The 19,663-nt window shown below is 39.2% G+C and overlaps 1 protein-coding gene across 4 annotated transcripts in view; it reads right to left on the bottom strand.

Annotated features, from left to right (window-relative positions):
- Positions 1-19,663, bottom strand: part of MANBA (mannosidase beta) — a 58,546-nt gene that overhangs the window by 31,288 nt on the left and 7,595 nt on the right. For 3 of the 4 annotated variants that reach the window (XM_074589455.1, XM_074589454.1, XM_074589456.1), the window contains exons 2-8: positions 17,503-17,597; positions 16,915-17,020; positions 14,809-14,979; positions 12,079-12,202; positions 9,489-9,664; positions 6,325-6,435; positions 705-856 (exon numbers count right to left, since the gene is read on the bottom strand). In XM_074589455.1, the coding sequence (XP_074445556.1) occupies positions 705-856; positions 6,325-6,435; positions 9,489-9,664; positions 12,079-12,202; positions 14,809-14,979; positions 16,915-17,020; positions 17,503-17,570 (908 nt within the window). In that variant the 5' untranslated portion in view covers positions 17,571-17,597. The remainder of the gene's footprint in view (positions 1-704; positions 857-6,324; positions 6,436-9,488; positions 9,665-12,078; positions 12,203-14,808; positions 14,980-16,914; positions 17,021-17,502; positions 17,598-19,663) is intronic. The other variant, XM_074589457.1, reaches the window with a different exon arrangement.

Raw genomic sequence — 19,663 nt, 5'->3', positions numbered from 1 at the left:
TGTATTTTCTTTCTAAGTTCCGCAATGCATAGTGAGAAGAGGGGGAGAGAGAAATGGAGGAGAAAGGCTGAGACTCTGAATCTCATTTTAAAGGATTCAGGCTACATTAAGTTTTCTTTAATCATGCTGGAGGCCTCTAAATTACATGTGAATGCACACTGCAGTGTGCCCTGTTGTCCCTGGTTCCCCAACTACCCAGAGCAAAGCTTAGTCAACGTACAGCACGGCCCTCATCCCATCTGCATCTCTGGGGCGCTGTGGCATTGAAACCCAAGCAGCCTGGACCAGAGGGGGAAAAAGGGGAAAGAAGCTACTATGTACTTATGTCTCCCTGCACGAGATGGGTTAGGACATCGCTGAAGTACACTTCCTCTGAGTATCACTGAATGTGTCCCAGGCAACAGGATCAAACAGACTGAGGATCATCCCTAAAAATATCTGAAAGGCCAGTAACCTGTGGAAAGCAACCAACCACTTCCCATCAGTTGCACTTACGTGCCTTGAACTTCACTCAAATCTATTAAAGTTAATTAAGCCCTAATTCTGAGGCCTCCAACCCACAACAATTAGTAAAACTTGACTTGAAAGGAGTTCCTTGAAAGGAGTTCCACCCCTCAATGCCACCCTTTGATAGAAGGAGGACAGAGAATCACGAGAAGGAAAACATGATCTTTTCTCCTTAGAGAACATCAAACGTGGCTTACGTGTCATAGGTCACTCTGTCCTGGAAAGAATCTGCTGGAATCCAGTTCGAGCCCTTAATGAAAATGGGTCGGCCGTTGATATTGAAGTAGAAACTCAGACCTGGTGAGCCAGGAATAGGCTCCTGAACAAGTTCTACTGTCCGAAAATAGGCCTGCAAAGACATGAAACTTAGGTTTAAAGCAGACAAAAATGAATTAAAACAAAATAAATTAAAAAAAATAATTACAAGAGGGATTCAACTGAACTCTAACAGCTTAGAATTTGTCAAGAAGTCAAAAGACATGGACTCACCTCTAAATTCCTGCTTGATTACAAAACACTGTAACACAGCTAAAACAAATCCTTCTGATAAGCTTGTGCACTTTAGAAAGTTACTATCATAGTAAAAGAGAAAGCAAGCACAAAAAAGCATGTGTGCACATGCGTGTGTATATATGCATGTAAGAGACAGGTGCGTGTTTGCTTCCTGCAGAATTCAATCAAAAGTTCAGCTGGGGACCAGCGAGAAGAATGCAGTGGTTGCATTGGATCAGATACACCATTTAATCTGCAGTTTTCTCTTCACAGATGGAGACTGCAGGAGCTCAACTGTAAGGCTTGTCCCTGAATGCCTAGCTTCAAGTTCACCCAGTAAAAGCAAAATCTTCTTTTGCTGCCCTTAAATGATAACTTTTTTCATAGGTGTAGCAATTAAAGAGAAAAAGATATGCATGCAAACACAAATGCTGGCTTGGAAGTGACAGGCCCTCTGGCCATCCCAGCTGTGTTTGAACAGCACAATCAACAATAAGGTTTCAGAGAGACCATTTCAGCTAAATAACCACTAACTCTGTGTAAGTTATTAAAGGTCATTCCAGATAAAAGCACATCTCAAACAGAAAGAAAACTTTTACAGCTACCCATTCAGCCTAATATCTGGCATTGTGTACCGCAAACGCTGAAAAGAGAAAACGATCCTCCTTCCTGCTGCAGGTGGAAGAAAAATTGTCAAGAAATCATTATGGACATTTTCTGGGACTTTATTTCAGTCAAAGCAACATTGCTGCTCTGAGGGGTATCCTAATCGCACTGACATAAACATAGTCAATTCCACAGTCATGACAGCGCAGTTATTTGACTGCAGTAATACTTTGCACTGACTTCTTATTTGTAGAGATGTCTTCCTCACCTGCCATGAGGCAGATGCAGAGCAGCTGCAATGTTAGGCTCCTGCACAGCTGCAAAGCGTTACAGAAAACATGGCTTTCAGGGAGGCTTTAGACTTTTTTTTTTCTCCTGCATCTTTATTCCAGTTCACCTTATCTAGGTCAGAAAGAAAACTCTTTTTCTTTCCGGTACCTGTTGCTCATTGTCATAAGAAGATAACAGGGAGCTTAAATAAAGCGAAGGGAAGCTAATAGCAAGTTTCAACCAATTCACATCAAGCAACAAGTTTGGGTCAGGTGGGCAGGAACCTTGTTTTTTCTTGACTACCCCTAAGATAGCTACCACTCCTCCCTCAGATGACTTCACTATATACTTTTTCAAAAGGTCAGCTTGTAGAGTACAGCCCGTTCTCTCTCTGCCACAAGCTACAGTTGAGATAACTATCTGTCAGTAAATCAGGCTAAAATTAACCTAGTTAAGTGCAAGTGACATACCTGTCTTTAAAATAAAATGTAATTCTTTATTTCACACACCAGACAAGGCTGAAGTTCAAATGGGAAGTGACTAATCCTGCTGTGGGACTGTGCTTTTTAAACTTTCAGCTTATCAAAAACCATAGAGATAGACAGAAAATTACTTCTAGTGGTAGAGAAGACAAAGAAAAATCACTGTTTTTTGCTTTCTCTTTGGTGTTTCTTAGTTAACTGGACAATTATTAATTAAACACTTGGACAGCGACAATGCCCATGACAAACTAGATGCATGAGTGGAGGCCACAGATCACTGATCTCAAACTAAACCCCTCTGCATCATGGCAATGACCAAAACATAGAAACTGACTGACTAATTAAAAAAAAAAATAATAAAAAAAAAAGGGGACTTGCCCCAAGTCCTGTAGTGTTTTACAGTTTTGCCCAGGGACAACAGTGGCAAGTGGGGCTCAGCATCCATACCACTAAAGAAATTCCCAGCTGGAGAAAAACTACAAAGTCAGACCTCTAAGAGGATATTTTGGACTCCATATCCAATACCTCTGTGTGCATACACGTGCTGAGGAAAGTGGACCCTGCCTTTTTTCTACTGTGATCCTGTTGTCCGCTGGGTTAGTTGAATATAGACCAGTATGATGAACTTAGCTTTAGGACAAGACTCTTACATCCATTCCTCGAATTCTGCAGATTTATTTTAACATGAGAAGTTGAATTAAAAAATAATGAATATTTCATACAATTTTTATGGTTACCCTAACTACTGAAGGCTACGAAAGAAAAACTACATTAAGAGTACTACACTGGCAAAAAAGTTCTGACCTTCCTACAGTGAATTCAATTATTTGCAGAAAATCTCCTCAGTCTCCAGTGTAGCTCTTTTTTGTGGGATAAAATGGAATGGCATTTATTGCTGGGGCTCCTAAAGTATTTGTGAGGTCCTCTTAATGGATGTCATCAGGAAGGTTGGGACTGTCTCAGAGTGCATTTGTAATGGAATATTTATATTACTAACAGAAGTAATGTGATACTGCTTTATTCATATTCACGTGGAACATGATCTTGCAACTAGCCAAATCCGAGGCCATCTGAGAGGCTGAAACACCCAGCCAGGACCACCCATAAGGCAGGAGCAAGAGGAAAAGCTCCTCAGCCCTGTTTCACATTCCCAGGCCTCCACGGTATAGTGCCTTTGTATTCCTACTCCACTGCTCCCCAGTGGCCCACCTGGTAACACAGCACCTCTTCCTGTTCCTACAGCAGCTTCCTGCCTCCTGGGGTAAAAGGACAGGGGGAGGCAACTAGCATGTTTGGTAACATGCCTTTCTGGCTACTGAGACCTTGGCAATCTTGAAATTTGTGTGATAGACCTTGCTGCCTGAGGACCAAACATTTCTCACAGTCTTGGAACGGGCAGAAGAGGATCTCTAGCCACCAATTAAGAAACAGATACCTGTCTTTTTGAGTCACATACAAAGGCTGCGTACCCCATTAAATGACGTGTGGATCACATTTGGCATTCCCAGATTTAGCAGTAGGAAAAATAATGGGGATGAAGATGCCCGTGAAATAAGATCACAGAACACCCCAGTGATCTAACAAATTAACATGCAGCATGAAAGCGTATGAAAAGTACAAAGCTAAAAGGAAAGACTTCTGGAAGTCATGCTAAAATGCCAGGGAGGTAAACAAGGGTGTAGAGGGAAGGAGGGAAAGACAGCTAGAGGTTAAGATCCTCCAAGCACTAAAACAGCCTCATGAAATAAAAAACTGATTATAGCGTTGAAGAAATAAGCATACAGAAAGATGGGGAAACAGAATCAAAAAGCAAACAAATGCCTCATGAGGCAATGAAAGAGGTAATAAATTCCTTGATGCAGTCATGGCAAGAAGAAAAGCAACTTACCAATAGCAAACAGGACTGGATAGACCCTCCCTCAAGAAAACCGATTTCATTCTGAGATAATTTCTGGCTATGACTTTGTGTCACATTATCCTGGGAAACAAACTCTAAACCAAAGTATTCAAACAGAAAAACAAAACAAAAACAAAACCAACCCTGTCCTGTTTTGGTTTTCTGCTACTCTCAATAGGAGTAGGTACTTCCCTCAGCCAAAGAAGTTCCCAGTACGGCTGGCTAGAGCTCTATAGAGCTCCCACAAGTACACACTGGGAGGCTATCCAGCAATTTTCCCAAAGGATTAGTCAGTGTTTTGAAGACTGCTCTAACACGTCAGAAACCAGACAGTAGATAAAGCTAAGAGTAGCCGAATCTGACATAAGACCAAGCTGTGTTTCCTCACATATACAGTTCTTGCACCTTAGTTTTTGTCTGTCCAAAGTTACATATATACTCATATGGAAACAAACCACTTGTGAAATGTCTCGCCCCTAATTTTTTTCTTTTTAAAAAGAGAGGTGGGGGAGTGAAATGGATTCCACCCAAAGACAGTACTAGGCGGACAACAGAACTGACAACAGAACAACTTTCAGGAACTTTTATCCCTGATTGCAACTCCTGAACTACTCAGAGTTCTTACTAAGCCATACGGATGTTGCTATTCGGTCCTGCTGACATGAGAGCAAATTGTGCTAGAACTGCATATGAAGCCTTTTTCCAGTCGTACAGCTCGGGGCTAGGGGTGGTTGTGCATGTGTCTATCAGAATCCAAGACAGAGCTTCACAGAACACATGAAGGAAGACTAGCCCTTTATACTATGAATCTGTAAAGGCTTCTTATGCTGGTTAATTCGTAATGCCTGCTATGCGGTGCATTTGCTTTTTTTCCCCTCTTTCCCCTTAAGGAGGAAAAAAAGAAGAGGCTTCTGAAGTTCCTTTATAGACCCTGAAGTCCCTGTGATTATATGCCACAGGGCTCTATGAAATACCCTGATGCAACTACCCAAGTGGAATCAATTAGTTTTTCTATCATTCTACAGTTTTCACACAGTAACAGAATTTTCCTTTTAACACACCTTTATAGGCATATTTCCTACAACCAGTTTTTCCAAGCATAATGTGTGGGGTTAATTTGGTGTGGTTTTTAATTGTTTCAAAATTAAATCGCTAATAATGGTGGAGAATTATTATTACGACTTCCTAATCAAACTAAGGGCTAGCCCTATAAAGACTAGGACTCCAGAAGCTACTGCTTTTCATAGGCTATTTCACATGAACAAATGTTACAGTAAATAGCAGGTTTAGATGCTGGGTGACCAGACTACCTTTCAGTGAAGCAATACACAACAGAACCACCTAATAAATATGTAAATTTACTTGTCTGTTTCCATGACTTGATGGCATAAGGAGCCCAGCCTAATTTGTATGATGGTTTTTTTTAAAATGGACAATTGAAAATTACCTCTTCTGGAGTTCTTTAGTAAAAACAAACATAATTATACAGCCAGTGTGTTGCAGGACCCCTTATGCAAATACTCCTGAATATTACTTTGATGGTCATATTTAAGATGTTACCTCTTCTTAAACCTGAAGTACATCTATCACATTCTAATAAATTAATGTATGTTAGCTTTTTAGGAATGTGTCTATCCCACAAATTTTTTAAAAACTGAATTCACAAGAAAAATCTCAGTAATAAACCCTCACATAATCTATAGAAGCCTAAAAGGGTTTTTCAGAGTATGATACAGAAAACATCAGCATGATATAACAAATTTAAAAGTACTTTTTTTCATAAGATAGAAAACTTAAGAAGTAAACATCTTCTCCTTTCTGAGGTTTCTGACTAAATGTAAGCCACCTTCCAGCCTGAATGCAAGTAAAGGCTTCCATATAAGCTAAGGCTACCAGAAAACAGGTAAACATACATTGTGACATTAAAAATTTCTCTTGTTTCTTATTAGTGTTTTCACATGCATATTACAATCCAGCAAAATATTTAAGAGCTCTAGATACCTGCTATGCAGAGCAGATATCCTAAAAGTAGCAATACAATACCAGCTGTAATCAAGCTGAAGGGCTCACCTTTGAAAATTTCTCAATCTGGTGTCCTGCCTCCATGATGAAAGTTGTTGTCATGTTATATCCAGTTTGCTTTCCATGCCCATTTGGCCACCAAGCCTCCACTGTAGAACTCTTGAACACGCAAGAGAGAAAGTCAGAGTAATGCATATAAAAAGAAGCATAACACACACCTAAGGACTCAGACGTCTTTGAGTGAATTACCACAAGTCTAATGAGTTTATGTGCCTCAGCTGAGCCATGGTAACTGGGATCTCTCCAGCTGCAGCTCTGAGGTGAAAATTATTTACAGAGAGAAGTACAATTTCTTCCACTGAAGTCCAGGCTACCACTTCAGCTTGTGTCCACAACAGGCCACGTGCATGTACACACATGCATGCACATGTCTAGCTGCTACCCCTCAGCTGAGGTACAATGACAGAATATTTCTCCAAAACTCAAATTCTCCTTTGTAAGGAGCAGACATTATTCACTAGCCTCTGCATCATACCCCTCCTCTCATTGAGTCTTTTACATATAACATACCACAATCAATATGCAGAGGTGACACTTTTCAATTGTGACTTTGGTAATATGTGACTATACTGACTGCTTCACTTATGTCAAGCTTTTAAGTAAAATTATAAGTTTCATTCTTTCTTTTCAGTGTTTTCTGCTTTTTCTCTAGGATTCCTAATCACTTCATTAGTACTCCATAATTTTTTCAAACATAAAAAAATACCTCTAGGATGACAGGAAATTTTAATTTTCTCATTTTTCTAGTCACAGAGTAATACTTATATCTTCGTTCCAGCAGCCTACTTCTGCTGCGCAATCCTATTGCCAACATTTGCCAGTTGAGCGCACAACACAAAAATCATGGAAAGAAAGCAATAATGCATGCAACCAAACAATGGAGGGATCAGCACTGAATAGAGTCATACAAGGAGTGCCTCAATCTTTTCAAATAAAAAGAGGCCAGAGAGCAGCCTAAAAATATGTTTTGCTGCAGCCATACTTGGACACAACCATGCATGTGTCTACCAACATTTTAGCTTCCTGATACAGAATTATCATAACCGCTTGTGCAGAAGTCTTAATCTCTGTGTTGTACAGATACAAATGGAAGCACAAAATCAGCGTGTGCCTCAACAGCAAGGGAGTGTTCGCAGCAGCCTGGAGTGTCTCATTGGCCATTAATGATGTCATCCCCATGCTCACCATTAGCTGATAAGCAAAATGCTGTCATGTTAGCAACACAGCACTTTGTGTGGCAATTGTAGGAAGACTGCTACATCTCGGGTGATACGCACCACTCAAACACCTACTGACCTTGCAACACGATCTGCAATAAGCTCTCAACTAGAACTAAATTTCTGCTGAAGTCTCACTATTTAACATGCACCACACAAGTCTGTTGTACAGAGTAAGGGCTCCGTTAAGCTCACCGATACATGAGAACACATTGCAGGGTTTCTCGTAAAATCAGCTGATGTGAATTCATGCAGCAAAGCCTTTTGTGTACAAAGAATAATAAAACACTGTTGCTTGTCCTCTGAAGGAGGTGCTTCCCCACAAACTTGCAGTCATACTCCACTAACAGATTTCTTCCGAGGTTGGGGGTGGGGCAATTAAATAAACCAAAATAATTTTTGAAGTTTCACACTGCAGTGCTTGCTTAATGTAATCCCTGAAAAGGCTAAGCAGAGACTAATGATTATTTTAAATGAAACCAGGTATTTGTAATTGCTCATGCAACTTGCATGTCAGATGACAACAGTAACAAAAATCATATGTTTGTATGCTTTTATGCTTTCATGTCAAAATAAAACAAAGCACATAAGTATGCAAGTCACTGAGTGTGCATACTAGAACCTAAATGCCCTGCTTGCCTTTACTCCACTCAAATAACTGACAGGAGAACTTGAGAATACATGCATAATGCATTCAAACTGGGAAAACAAATGTAGTTACACAGCAATAGAGAAAATCAGTACAGCCAGTAAAACATACAGATGTTATGAATTCCCAGAATTGTCAGAAGCCCCAAATTCCTACTCACAGCACATCGCTCACCCACAAACCTAACTATGCCCTGTGAAGCAGATGGCAGCTCCTGTTATGCTGTTGGCTTCAGTGGAGATGCTGAAGCTGCTGCTGCGCCTGCCAGGGTTCCCACCCTGCCCACTGGCCTGGGCCTGCCGCTGTCAGGTTCAGTTCTGCACAGTCAGCTCTACTGGGCCCTGCTCTCTGAGCAAGAAGTCAAGACAAAGTTCATGCTTCTGTTTACCACACTGGGCACACTGCCTAATTCAAGAGACCTACCTGTTTGTCAATGAGAACAGATTTTCTTCACCTCTCAAGCCTACGTATCTAAATTACACCTGCGTGATAAAACTCAAGTTTCTAAATAAAAACACAAACAAAACAAATTCTATAGAATTGAAATAATGTTGGTGAATTAAGTCTGCCACCAGATACATTAGGAAACTAGCTGTTTACCTCTGAAGGTAAACAGACCAATTCTTTCCTCTTTCATCACTGAGGTGTATACCATATTAATGATTTTTCAGTTGAGTTCTCTCCTCATTAGAGCATCCTTTATCTCTTTAAAATTCCTCCTGAGTTTTGTGTACCCAAGGGACTACAAGACAACATAAGGAAGTACTACTCCACAAAATTTTCACCAACCTTACTGCCAGTCAAGTTCTTTATAGGGCTCTTTTGCTTTTATTTACCTGAAAGAGTATCTACTGAGTGGTTTGATGAACGCTTCCTCTCTTTCCTGGGAGAGCCATGCATATTGTAGTGCATTCTAGTTCCAATCAGACCAGTAAACAATAGCACAGGAGACAAGATACCTCTGACAGTTAAGTGAAGTGACACAGGGTATCCCAAAGGTTATCTACCTAAGTAAGTAGTTAATTTAACAGTGGCCTTTTTGTTTTGCAGTCAGTGAAAGGCTTCATCGTCTTTTTGACACTGAGTTACATAGTGCCACAGACATCAATTGTTAGAGAGGAAAAGAACTGTTCTGCTATCCTGTAAGGTGTACAGAACTGTTGTTAAAGTCAGGAACACAGTAAGGAAGGGAAGGGAGGCCTAAAACTGGCATGGAGGCAGAAAGACACATTGGAAACCAGGGGAAACATTTTGCAGCTGCCTACGGTCCACACACACCTCCTTACCTTGTTGATGTTTACAAGCAGCACAATGCTGCCTTCTCCAGGTTGAAGCTTCACACTGAATGTTTGCTGCGTTTGCAATTTGGGAATGTTCACAGTTACAAGACCTGCAATTGGCTCGGAGCTGACTACATCAAAAACAGACTCAATTTCAAGACTCCACTGCTGAGCACTCTTTACTAAGTGAAGGGGGAGAAAAAAATGGGAATTTAGGAATTGTGTTTATATACCTATTAGTTAACATGATCTCTCATCAAAGAAACAATTAAAACACTTCACATTAAATGTAACAATTTTCAGGATGTGTTTGAACCAGACCTACAAGGTTAATCTTATTTAGCGCATTTGATATCTGTGTTTAGAGAACTACGAGAACTACGCAACATGATTTATGTTTTATAACTCTTTTTTTCATTCGAAAGCCATACAGGGTTTTTTCAGAGTTCTGTACAAAAGTCAGAGACCATGACACCAGTCACTTCATTAGGAAGGATATTTTTCCCACCAACTCCCACAGACATTATATTTGCTTTTAGTCAGCATTCATATGAACATGGTACTCTTTGGGAAAGATCGTAATCACAAGGCAGTACAATCACTTTTGTCGATGAAACAAAAACAGTATTAACAGAAAACGAGCTGAATTCATCCCAGAGTCACTAGACAAAATGAATGGAGTTATGCTGGGGATGAATTGGGCCCACTGTGTCTAGAATTGACCTTTATGTCCCTTCTGCCGCCGAAGTGTGGTGGAGGAAACAAGTTAATGACTTCCCTGAAATCTCTCTACAGTTACCTCAGACGGTCCTCTCCTTTACAGAACTTACTGAATAAGGCAAGCCAGGGTCAAGAGTACTCAAGATTGATGTGTAAATTTCCCATTAACTTCAGCAATTAAATTACCTATCTACAAACATAGCCTGGATAATCCTATACGTCAAATATTACAGATGAACACCTAAGAAAAAGCACATAAAAGAAAACAAGGAAAACTCAAACTCAGACACATTTTGTATATACAAACTACTAATCACTTACTTTCTCTTTTCATGTATATATTCTAGCTCTCCTTCCTCCAGGAGAGAGAGCAAGCTCCCTCCAAAAGCAAAGAATTACATTCAGCCCTGGTGTGATTTTCACTGTCCTCTGTAGAATGAAGAGCAATGAACGTGTTCCCAAGTTTATATTACACCCAGCATTACCCAGGGGAGACCAATTTTCAGAAATGTTGAAGGGGTTAAAAAACCATCCACCCCACTACACAAGGGTCAGCTGTTACAGTGCGGTTTCCCTCCCCTCCAAGGGCATATGGACATTCTAGACCACACTTAACTGCATGAACTGCAGGGTCTAGGCACAGAAATCAAGAACAATGGATCTTTTACAGACTCAGTGATCAAAAGGCTATGACACCAAATCTGATGAGCAATATAACGACATAGGCAGCTTAAATGCAATTTGTTAATTCACTCTTTATTTTTCAAATGTTATTATGTTTGAATACTAATAAGCTCTGGCTCTGGTTCCAAACCACTCTCTGCTGAATGAAAGAGGTTTGCTCTTTCTGCTTATCCAGAGAGCAAGACTTTACCTACCAGAAGGTGGAGTTGTGGGAATGTGGGAGGGACCAGAAAAGATTTTTACTGTAACTAAATTTTAGAGAGCACATAGAGTCTGTGCTGGGGCTTTCCATGGAAATTCCAGTCACGTTAATTCTAGCTAAGACCTGCAGCTATTTCAGGAAGCTTTACAAGCAGCCAGGGAGTGACGTCTTCTTCTTTTATTCATACACAACAACTCTATTCCCAAGGGCTGAAATTCAACCCAGTGCAGAGGACTCACGTGCTAGCCTTTACTCCAATGAAGACTGGGCTCAACAGGCAGTCAAAGAAAGCATGCGGGTGGTCTACAATGGGGCATATTATCGTCTACAGAAAGTTTCAACAGAAAATTAACTACTTTTGCTCGGCTGCAATGATCTTCAGGACAAAGGAGAGAAAAATCAAAGACCACATGTCAAGGGAGGAAACCTGTTCAGTAAGTTAGGTAGCAGGAATGCAGGAGGCTACCCTCTCAAATTGCAGCCTTTAACAAATCATCCTTGCATAGCACAACTGCTTTTCTCTCTCAGTCTTCATGTTGCGTCCTGAAAACTCAGCACTCTTTAAACTCTGCTCATTGTGTATTTGTCTTCCCAACACAAAACTAAATTCCTATAGCAGCTTTGCCTTTGTTTTAAATGAAGGTGAGACAAAAGCGAGACGTATTTATTGGCAGTCTTGGTGAAAACACATGCCAATAAAAAAGAAATTTTTAAAAACAGGTGAACACGGGCTAACCTCAGCTATGCTACACATATTTCTGCAGTTATTTGGCAATCTTCAAGCAAAAAAAGATTCTGAATTCTAATATTCTAACTTCTTCTAACATGAAGTACTGTTTCAAGATCTAAAAAGGTGTGTTGTGTAAGAACTACACACAGTCATAATAAAGCAACAGAACCTTCCCTCAACTGACAGTTAATTGAGTTTAACAATAAAATGACTTGTATTCCAAAGGTGAAACAACAGTAAAAACTAGTAACATGACTTACCAAAGAAAGAAGTCAAAGAAAAGTAAATCAGGTGATAATGGTTATAGGCCTCAATCCTAACATCTTTCCAGATTCCTTGAGTGGGAAAAGAAGGGCCCCAGTCCCAACTAAATGAACACTGCTCCTGGAATACAGAATGGTTACGTTACAATTGCCTATTTTTCACACAGACATTGATGCTGTGCCAGGAATAAAAATTATTTGCTATCTAGAAATAAAATATTGCCATGCCCTGAAACAATTTTTCCAATTTCCATAAACCCAGAAGAGCCCGCAGTATTTTTTCTCTTATTTCTTGGCCAGAACTCTGCTGCTACTACCTATATTATATTAAAAATAGATTTTGTATTAAACATCCATGTATAGCAAAATTTTATATTAGTGAGAGAGCAAAAAACCACCTAGCCCACCATTTAAAAAAAAAAACAAAACAGTAAAGATCAAAAAAACAAGACAGCAAGTAACTTTCAATTCAGCTCTGAATTATCTGTTTGTAATGTCAGTATTTAATTGTATACCTAAAAGGCAAAGTAAGCTGAAAGCTGATGGTTACAAATGTTAAAGAATTCTAAAAGAACAATATCAAATTAAAAATCATGGGTATATCTGAAATACTTTATCCCCTATTTTTTGTTATGAAACTACAGATTAGTACAAGGAAAGACGTGCGTAGGTCTGGTGCATTTGTATAGTTCAGTCATGTTCACTGTTTCTCCGCTTTTTATGGTTCTCTTACACAAAACCAAAGAGAACAAAAACATGGTTGAGAAATAGCTTAGTTCTGGTTCTAACATCAGAATAACTACCAGAATTATAAAATGCTGGTCAGGCAGAGAAGTACCTACACTGCTTTCTATTTAGCCGTTTCCAAACCTGGTCAGACCTCTAGTTAACAAATCCCTTGAAGACATCTATTCAGCTGCCCTCCAAGTTTCACACAGCCCCAGCCCCCAAAGCAAATACAATAGATCTCCTTAAAGTCTTGTACAGTGACCTACAGTTCTAAATTTAGAGACTAATAACTTACAGCCGAGGCATACTAATTTCGGCAAACCACATTGCACAAGTCTGGCCTATCCCTTGCATAGCTGGAGTCAGCCTGCCTGCCTATCAAATTGCAAAAGAGCCTTCCAGGAAGCAAGCACTGTACCTATTTCAAGTGTGAAAACAGGGACAACACATTCTTAGAAAACAAGTCAGATTGAAAGTAATTTTCCCTTTATAAAAAATAAACAAATGAATCACTGACAGATTGTCAGGTTTCACTAATAATATTGCAGAGACTGCTATCAGAAGTAGTATTGCTTGTGTCACTGAAGTACATTACCAGTGAAAAGCTTGCATTTTGCCACAAATTCCTGTTAAGATTTAGATATGTTTACTGCACTTAACAGTGAACCTTAAACAGCTCTCCATTACTTTAAGATGGTAAGCAGCCAGCTTACTTAACAATGTCCTAGTATGTTTACTTTTAAATGTGACATTGCTGCTGTTGTTGCCATATACTTGGAACTAAAAATGTTTCTGGAAATGTCTGGAACAGCTTCCCAGTACAGTTAAACAACTCCCTTGAGGAAAAGCACTAAGGTACTTTCTTACAAATTTAAAGGCGTAGTTCAGTAAAGCATAAAATCATTCCTGGCCATTTTTGCTCTATAAATAGGTCTACAGCTGTTTAAGTGTCTCCTTCCTTCCAAGCTCATCCCTGCACTGATTTCTAAGAAACACAGTGGACTCAAAAGAATTAATCAACTTTCTAAAATGTAGGGAAAATAAAAATAGCAGCAAATAGTAATAAAGACAACATCTTAATCCTGAAGGATCTTCACAGGACAAAGTAGAGTCCATCTTTCCATTAAAAAATTTTAAAGGAAATCACATCCAGGTTTAGATTAACAGGACTCCAGTCATTTTTTTGAGGAGGCTCTAAAAGGGCTTTATTGAAAAGATTAAAAATTATTAACAAGAAAAGCATTTAAGAGGAGACAAACATGCAAAAACACCCAAAGAGAGAAATTCCAAAATAAAACCACCTAGCCGTTGCCTCTAGCTGCTGCAAAGCTATCAGAAATATATGAGATGCTACTCAAATGATAGTTTGCCTTGAGTAAGTTTTAACAGCAATGAAGCCATGTCTGAAATCAGAGTTTCTGAGCTTCACTGTACATTACATTGTTGTTTTCACTGAATATGTACTTATAAGTCACACTTCACAACATTGTAATAAGATGAGAACAGGTCCTCTGTTAGATAACACTTCTTGGGACATGCCAGAGCTGCCCAGTATAAATAGCACAGCACATGAGCAGCAGCAAACACTCACAAAGCTGCTTGGCTGGGATTTTTACAGCCTCGGCAATATACATTGGTATTTGCAACAGTGAACTCAATTGTCAGTATGCATTGTAAAACCCACCCAGTGGATCAAAACGTAATGATTACACATTTCCCAATGCTATCCTGCTCTCTTAGCAGCAAGTCTCCTTGCTGACTCCTTGATGAAAACAGCTCTTATCACCTAGATATGAAGTCTGGCCTTCCTATGCCTCTTGTGTTATCGACATGCTAGGTTACAGCTTTCTAGGGGGGAACAGAAGAAGGAAGCTGTAATGAAAAATATGCCCTACTTATAAAATGACATTGCAGGTTTCAGAATACATCTGTAAGGACAGCACGTGGTGCATTTCTCTTTCCAAGCCTGAAGCCAGAGAGAGACAATTCTGCCCCTACCTTTCTGATGAAATTAGCGTGGCACTCTCCTTTCTGCACAGGTGGAGGGCACGCCGGGGGGATGCTGTATGCTTTGTGACATCTGCTCTGCTCTGCTGCATATGAAATGGCTGATATGAAATGGACTTCAACAAAATTGACCTCTTTGATCGCGCTGGTAATATCAAAGCTCTAGGTCAAGAAAACAGAACAAAATCATTACAGCGCTGACATTTATTTATGAGATTTATAATTATTGTTACATTGGGATTTTAATACCATACATATATTGTTCAAAGGCATTTGAATTACAGTCTCAGCAGGCTCTGGTTTTGGAGGAAAAGAAAAGATACTTCTTAAGCTGCAAAAAGAAAATACACAGTAACATTACTGATACAAGAAGATGTTTCTGGGCAAACCACTTTCCCCATACTGAGCTCCCCTTGCAGGCTGCAGCACTCCACTTGCACACAGAAGTGTCTGAAGGATAAGGATGGCAAGAGAATATTTACCCTCCTTCCTCACTCAGAACTCATCTGCATCTTTAGAAAGACACCTTGTTCCAACTCAGAAAGCTGGTCTATGCAGGAGTCCTTCCAACTCACACTGTGCTGCCAGCTTATCTATCGCAAAACACTGAGCTACCTTTTGCGTGAACGCTGCAAAGCTGTATTTCATGCCACCTGCACTCTCATCCCCAAAATGTAGATACACATTCTATGCCAGCACCAAATAAAGCATTTGGGGGCTTCCTCACTGGCTCACAAAACCCCCTTCAGTGTGGCTGGATAGAAGGGTAAATGTTCGGTTTCAGACTTATCCTGTGCTATCAAGATAATATGCTTCCAATGGCCAATACCCATCTCTTCTTCACAGCGTTCATTTGTGACAAGCCAAGTCTTGGCAATTTTTTCCAACTTGTAAGCAGCCCAGCTAGCATCTCTTATGTCTGTAACACAGAGCAGAAAATTACAAAGCAAATAGCATCTCCCATACAGAGCCTTCACAGAGTCCTTCCTGCAGACAGAGTTGTCATGTGGAACAGGTGAACAAAGCAGAAGTCTGGGTCACAGTAATCCTAGATCAATCTAATAGAGTTTGCTCTGGTTTTACACTGAAGGCCATTTCATGAACCATTACAATCTGAGACAGAATGAAGTTGCAGAAATAAGGGCAAAATAATATCACTTCCCAATTCTACAGAGACTGCTACTGGCAGTCCTTTAGATACTCTTCAAGCAGGAAATAATAACAATTTCATAAAAGCTCTATGAAATTTCTTATTTTACAGATGGTAAAGCTAAGTCATAGAGAAACTAAATGATTTGTCCCAGGTCACACAGTCTCAGGCATCAGGATCTAGCTCTCATGTCTCAGGCCAGTACCTCTACAATAAAACCTGACAGAATGCTAAACACTGAGATATGAAGACACCAGATTTCCTTTGTAATTCAGTTATTCCAATAAGATTCTTCCTATAACTTTTCCTTTTTTGATTCTTTTAAGATAAAAGTAAGGATTGTCCCTTATGCTAGTACACAGAATAATTTTATATCTGAAAGCTATAAAATTAGTTTGAATGTTTTTGTCACTCTCAACATCATTCCATGATGAGTACTCTCATGCTGACATAGGCTAAGCCCAAAAACGCAAGACAATGTTATCAAAAGCCCAATATTAAAAATCAAAAACCCTAGATAAAAAATGTGGAAACACAAAGGCTTTGCAACACGTGCATTTTCATTTCAGTATTCACATGTAAACCATTCTAATAACAATTAGTAAGCAGATTTACAGCTAATATAACAGATTTAAGCTTACATTTTCTTGGAGCTGTGACAGATCCCAAGAAGCAGGACTTATACTATTAGCTGAACTGATCCTCTTGCATGGGTCCACTCATTTAGAACCAGACAGTTCACCTCTAGATCTGACCCTGCTGTTACTGAAAAGGTAATTACACTTCTCTTTCAAACAGTTATTTAATTACACTTGCAGTCCTCAGGTCAACATTTTCTGCATCCAAGGACCTATTTTTATGTGTACTTGAATGCACTATAAGTGCTCAGCACAAAAGGGCTTTGAAGAAAAAACAGAAGTACCTTCAGAAATAAACACATTACTTACATATCTGTTGAACATGTTGTCTGTTCTCCCAAGAGTGATATTGTTGATCAGGATCTGTGCTACTGTATCTACTCCCTCGAAAACCAAATTCACTTTCTGCCACTTTCTACAGAAGATAACATATGCATAAAAAAAATGTTAAAATACCTAGAGTTAAAAACACACGGGAGACAGACAATATAAAAATGCATGTTGCCATTTTCTTCGGCAGCACTTGTCTCAACTACCTCCAAAAATGTTTGACTTAGTGTGGCTACGTTATATCTTTAAATAGTCAAATTAAGATGACAGCTGAAGTGGCTCACACAGCATGTTCACATACCCACCAGATATCAGATGGGCTAGCTTCCAATTAGCCTAAGTATTATCCTTCCTTAGTTGGCATTTCATAAGTAATTTTTAACAATTAAAAAAATACAAAAAAGCAACTATTGAAGTGTTCTTTAGCAACAGCTTTGTAGCTCCACATTATTGCATTTTTTTTTTTACTAGATACAAAAGTATTAAGCAGAGTTTGAGCTAATGCATTAATTAGCAGTTCTGCATGAAAGATGGCACAGAGCTGTTAGATGTATCTTTACTGCATACCTGACATCAAAAGGAGTTTTGAATGTCCTACTGTAAGTCCAGTTATCTAGTGAGATCCATCTGTACATCACGTCATTAAATCTATAGTATGGATCCTAATAACAAAAAGAAAATTACAAGAGTCATTTAGTAAAACTGTTACTACATGAAATGCATCATAATATCCATTAGATGAGCGCTTCTTATTTCAGACAGTCTGCAAATGCAAAATCCACCTTACTTACTTAGTCCTAATATTCCTTTTCACCTTTGAAATAATACACGAAAGCAAAGCTTTGGTAATATTTGACTTCACTTATATAGGTCAAAACCTGTTTGCTATAACCATTCATACTCAAACTAGAAGGAGCAGGATTTGTTTTACATAAGAAGTGACTGGTCTGGAAATCGAAAAAAAAAATAAGACAGCTTGTGACTTAATGAGAGGAACAGAAACATGATAACCTTCATAATGACAGAGAAAGTAAGACTAATAGGATTTTAAGAGGCAAAGAAAAGGCATTTTAGGCCTCTAGGGACAGCAGTGAACAAATCTCTACAGTTTAAAATAATTGCAAATACTCCAGTTGTTTCTTGTCAACTAGTCTTGATGTGGTATGGTTATTGAAATGGTTATATTTGGAGGGAGAAAGAGAAGAAAGAAAAGCAACACAATTTAGTTTGTTCTATAAAATTAAACGACTGCTTTTGAGAATAATGGTGCATTTATACCAAATGTGTTCTTTTCCCTTTAGTCACCGTACCCAGGAAGAATAAAGGCACAGTTGGTCTCAGTTATGTCCTCGACCTTTTCGGCTTCGTGCTGTATTTATTACCTTATGGTGGGTCACAACGTTCCTCACCCAGGCTGAAGGAATCAGTTACGTGGACCTGACAACCCACCGCCTTGCACCTCATACAAAGGCAGCAGAAAGGTATGGTGTTACATCCCCGTGTCAGACAGTTCAGAGTGCAGGTATCCAGGGCAGTGACTGACAGCTCAGTTCAATCGTCTTCAGCAGCTGCACGGCTAAACTGCTTTCCCAAAACAAAGACCAATCCCTTTTGGACTACAGCTAAGAGAGACATTGCTGCATTAAGGTTCCCTTTGATGTGAGTCTTCTACAGTACCAGCATAGCTAACTATCTGCCCTGAATATCAGATTCACACTGAAGAAAATCTGCCCAGCTTTTTCTTATAATTCTTGCTGAAGCTCAATTTTTCTCCCCATTTCAGGAGTCTGTATAGATACAAATGACACTTCTGAATTTGAAATCTTCTGAAAAACATTGTTTCATATCTCATATTTGTTTTACAACTAAGAGGGTCAGGCTCCATAGTATAAACACAAACCTATTTACATAGCAAAGCAAAATCGTAACATCTATGTGACTGTCCTCAGCAGCAGGAGTCCCTCAGCAATATAAAAATCATTCCTTAAGCCCACATAGAGGGAAAGTTGCCACCTTGCCTCTATATCATGCTATGCTCAATCAATCAAATTTCTTACTACAAGGAAGTAGGAGTCAAGAAGGAAAGGTCCTGTTACCTCAGTAAAACTGTGACCTCTGTATTGGTAATCCAGTGTATTCTCTAAGTCATCGTGAGCTTACTAGAACAATTACTGAACTTTAAGATATCCATACCATTACCTTCATACGCAAAATGCTTGGGGGAATCTATCTCAGACTTTTATTATGACGAAAAATTTAAGGCTAATAAATGCATATTAAAATGCAAAATTTAGGCTCATAAAAGAAACTCTGTTAAGAGTTTGAGACAACAAAATGCAAGTGTCAAATGTCTGAGATCATGAAAACCCACAACATGTCCTTAAAAGTACATTTTTAACAACTGTCTTGCTTTAACATTTTTTACTATTTTATTTTAGGTTATGCTTTGGAAAATTTGCATGTTAAATTTCAATCATTTCCACTTGTATGTGTGAAATTCTTAACAAAAGGCATAAGATGGAAGTTGTAAATGCACTAGCAACAGCAGACTGGAAAGCCAAAACCAATTTGGTTAGTGGTCGAACAATCAACATCAGTGTCTCATCGAAGATCAAGACTCTGCCTAAAAGAAACCTGCACTGTTTCTCCACGAAAGCACGGACACTAAGATGTTAATGATGACCTGATGTCTGGAGAACACAAAACTGGTTGTCTAGCAGCAGAGAGA

Source organism: Larus michahellis, chromosome 5 (genome assembly GCF_964199755.1).
Source record: "Larus michahellis chromosome 5, bLarMic1.1, whole genome shotgun sequence".
Classification (NCBI taxonomy): domain Eukaryota; kingdom Metazoa; phylum Chordata; class Aves; order Charadriiformes; family Laridae; genus Larus; species Larus michahellis.
The sequence above is the reverse complement of the archived record's forward strand: the minus strand, read 5'-3'. Positions and strand labels throughout refer to the sequence as shown.